General features: G+C 53.9%; 1 protein-coding gene across 1 annotated transcript in view; it reads left to right on the plus strand.

Annotated features, from left to right (window-relative positions):
• The window catches only part of LOC134463862 (A disintegrin and metalloproteinase with thrombospondin motifs 5), a 44,784-nt gene that overhangs the window by 27,183 nt on the left and 15,101 nt on the right, over positions 1-2,500 (plus strand). The window contains exon 4 of the mRNA XM_063217185.1: positions 278-561. Within this exon, the coding sequence (XP_063073255.1) occupies positions 278-561 (284 nt within the window). The remainder of the gene's footprint in view (positions 1-277; positions 562-2,500) is intronic.

The following is a 2,500-nucleotide window of genomic DNA, read 5'->3' on the forward strand; positions in this document are numbered from 1 at the left end:
GAGGGTAACAGGTGTGCCTGCAATGTCCGCTCCCAAGCTGAAATGCCACAATGCTGCAGTTCTTCCTGCGATGTACTTTAGATTCACAGCACAAAAGGTGACGGAAAGCTTTGTCAACTAATAATTCTCTCTCTCTTCATGCATTCCTCCCTCCGCTCACCTCGCTCCATCTCTCTCTCTCCCTCTCTCTTTCTCTCTGTCTCTTTCTCTCTCTCCCTCTCACCCCTGATCCCTCTCCTTCCCCCCTCTCTCCCTCCTCTCCCCCCCCCCCCTCCAGCCGAGTGCTTATTGGACCTGCCCAGACAGCCCTTGCTGGGCCCAGAGGAGCTCCCAGGCCAGAGCTACGACGCGGTGCGCCAGTGCCGGCTGGCGTTCGGGCCCGAGTACACGGTGTGCCCCGGCATGGACGTGTGCGCCCGCCTGTGGTGCGCGGTGATCCGCAAGGGCCAGATGGTGTGCCTGACCAAGAAGCTGCCCGCCGTGGAGGGCACCCCGTGTGGCAAGGGCCGGATATGCCTGCAGGGCAAGTGTGTGGACAAGACGCGCAAGAGACACTACTCGGTAAGATGGTGTGTGTGCGTGTGCGTGTGCGTGTGCGTGTGCGTGTGCGTGTGCGTGTGCGTGTGCGTGTGCGTGTGCGTGTGCGTGTGCGTGTGCGTGTGCGTGTGTGTTTCCATGTGTTTCTGTGAGTGCATGCATTAGTGCGGGTGTGAATGCATGCATGCATGCGTGTGTGCCTGTGTGTCTGTACTTTTTGGGGGGAGGGTGGGGATAGAGAGAAAGTGAGAGGAAAGTTAGAGGCAGGGGCGTAGCTGCAAATGTTGGGTCCTGCACAATCAGCTCCAATGGTGCATGTCTGAGGAGGACGAAGAGACAGAAAAAGAGGGAAGAGGGAAGAGCAGGAGGAAAAATAAGCTGGGAGAGAGAGAGGGGAGTTGCAAATGGAGAGAGGGTAGAGGAGAAGGGAGATGGCGAGAGAGTAGAGGACAGAAGGAAATATGGAAGGAGGGTGGGGGGGGCGAAGGGAGGGCTCGTGCAGAATAAATGGGTGGAAAATGAAATGAAAGGAATTGGCGGTATTTGTATTGGATGGATCTATCCATGAGAATCCAGACATGCAGGCACAGTCTTGCACGCCTGCACGCACTCACTCACACGCACAGGCACACACAAAATGTTGAATGTTTTTCGCACACATTCTCTAAGCCGGCCGCCAGACGCCGAAGGAAAAATGTGTGTGTGTGTGTGTGTGTGTGTGTGTGTGTGTGTGTGTGTGTGTGTGTGTGTGTGTGTGTGTGTGTGTGTGTGTGTGTGTGTGTGTGTGTGTGTGTGTGTGTGTGTGTGTGTGTGTGTGTGTGTGTGTGTGTAGGCTGGGAGTGGTTGGAAGAATAGCATGAGTATTCTGGTGGGGCTACTACCTGCTACCTATTTACATACAAACACTCTCCACTGTTCCACTCTGGAAAATGTCGCCAGACAGACTAGAGAGAGAGGGGGGGGGGGGGGGGGTGATGGGAGGATAGAGGGATGGCGTGATGGAGGTGAGAGATGGAAAGATGGGCAGAACACAGGAAGGAGGAGTGGAAGGTTTATTGGACCATAGGAATTGGACCAGTGGAGTTACAGAACCGGGAGTGCAGAGCAAAGAGGGCGGGTGTGAGAGAGAGAGAGAGAGAGAGAGAGAGAGAGAGAGAGAGAGAGAGAGAGAGAGAGAGAGAGAGAGAGAGAGAGAGAGAGAGAGAGAGAGAGAGAGAGAGAGAGAGAGAGAATAGAAGAAGGGACCAGAGAGAAAGAGAGAGATGAGGAGACCTGGGCAGAAAGTGAAAGAGAGTGGTAGGAGGAATGATAGAGCGCCTGAGAGAGAAAGAGTTTGTCAAAGAGAGGGAAATGGAAAAACACAGAAAGAGGGAGAGAGAAAGCGACAGACAGAGAGAGAGAAGGACAGAGGGATGGAGGAGAGGGTGATTGGAGAGTGATGGGAGGAGTGGTGGCAAGTGTTGGGTAACAGAGGCACACAGCAGGCCAGTGCCAGTTCCAGACCGTGCCCCTGCCTGTGCCCCCGAGTGCCAACACGCACAGCACTACAAAGCGCTGCCACTGTGCCTCCTCTTCTCCTCCTTTTCTCCTCTCTCTCTCTCTCTCTCTCTCTCTCTCTCTCTCTTACCGCTGCCTCTACAAACTCATTCATCCCTCTCTCCCTCCTTCTTGCTCTCCCACTTTTCTCTCTCTCCTTTACCCTATCTCTCCTTTACTCCTTCTCACTCTCTTCTTTGCTTCCGTCTCTCTCCTCTCTCTCTCTCTCTCTCTCTCTCTCTCTCTCTCTCTCTCTCTCTCTCTCTCTCTCTCTCTCTCTCTCTCTCTCTCTCTCTCTCTCTCTCTCTCTCTCTGTCTCGCTCTCTCTCCTACACACTTACTAGAATGTACATGGAATGTACCCACAATGCCCGGGCTCTTGTGCATGGGTCGACGAGTATTCCTGTCACCATCTGACAAGTCATTA

The sequence above is a fragment of the Engraulis encrasicolus genome, chromosome 15, assembly GCF_034702125.1.
Source record: "Engraulis encrasicolus isolate BLACKSEA-1 chromosome 15, IST_EnEncr_1.0, whole genome shotgun sequence".
Taxonomy (NCBI): domain Eukaryota; kingdom Metazoa; phylum Chordata; class Actinopteri; order Clupeiformes; family Engraulidae; genus Engraulis; species Engraulis encrasicolus.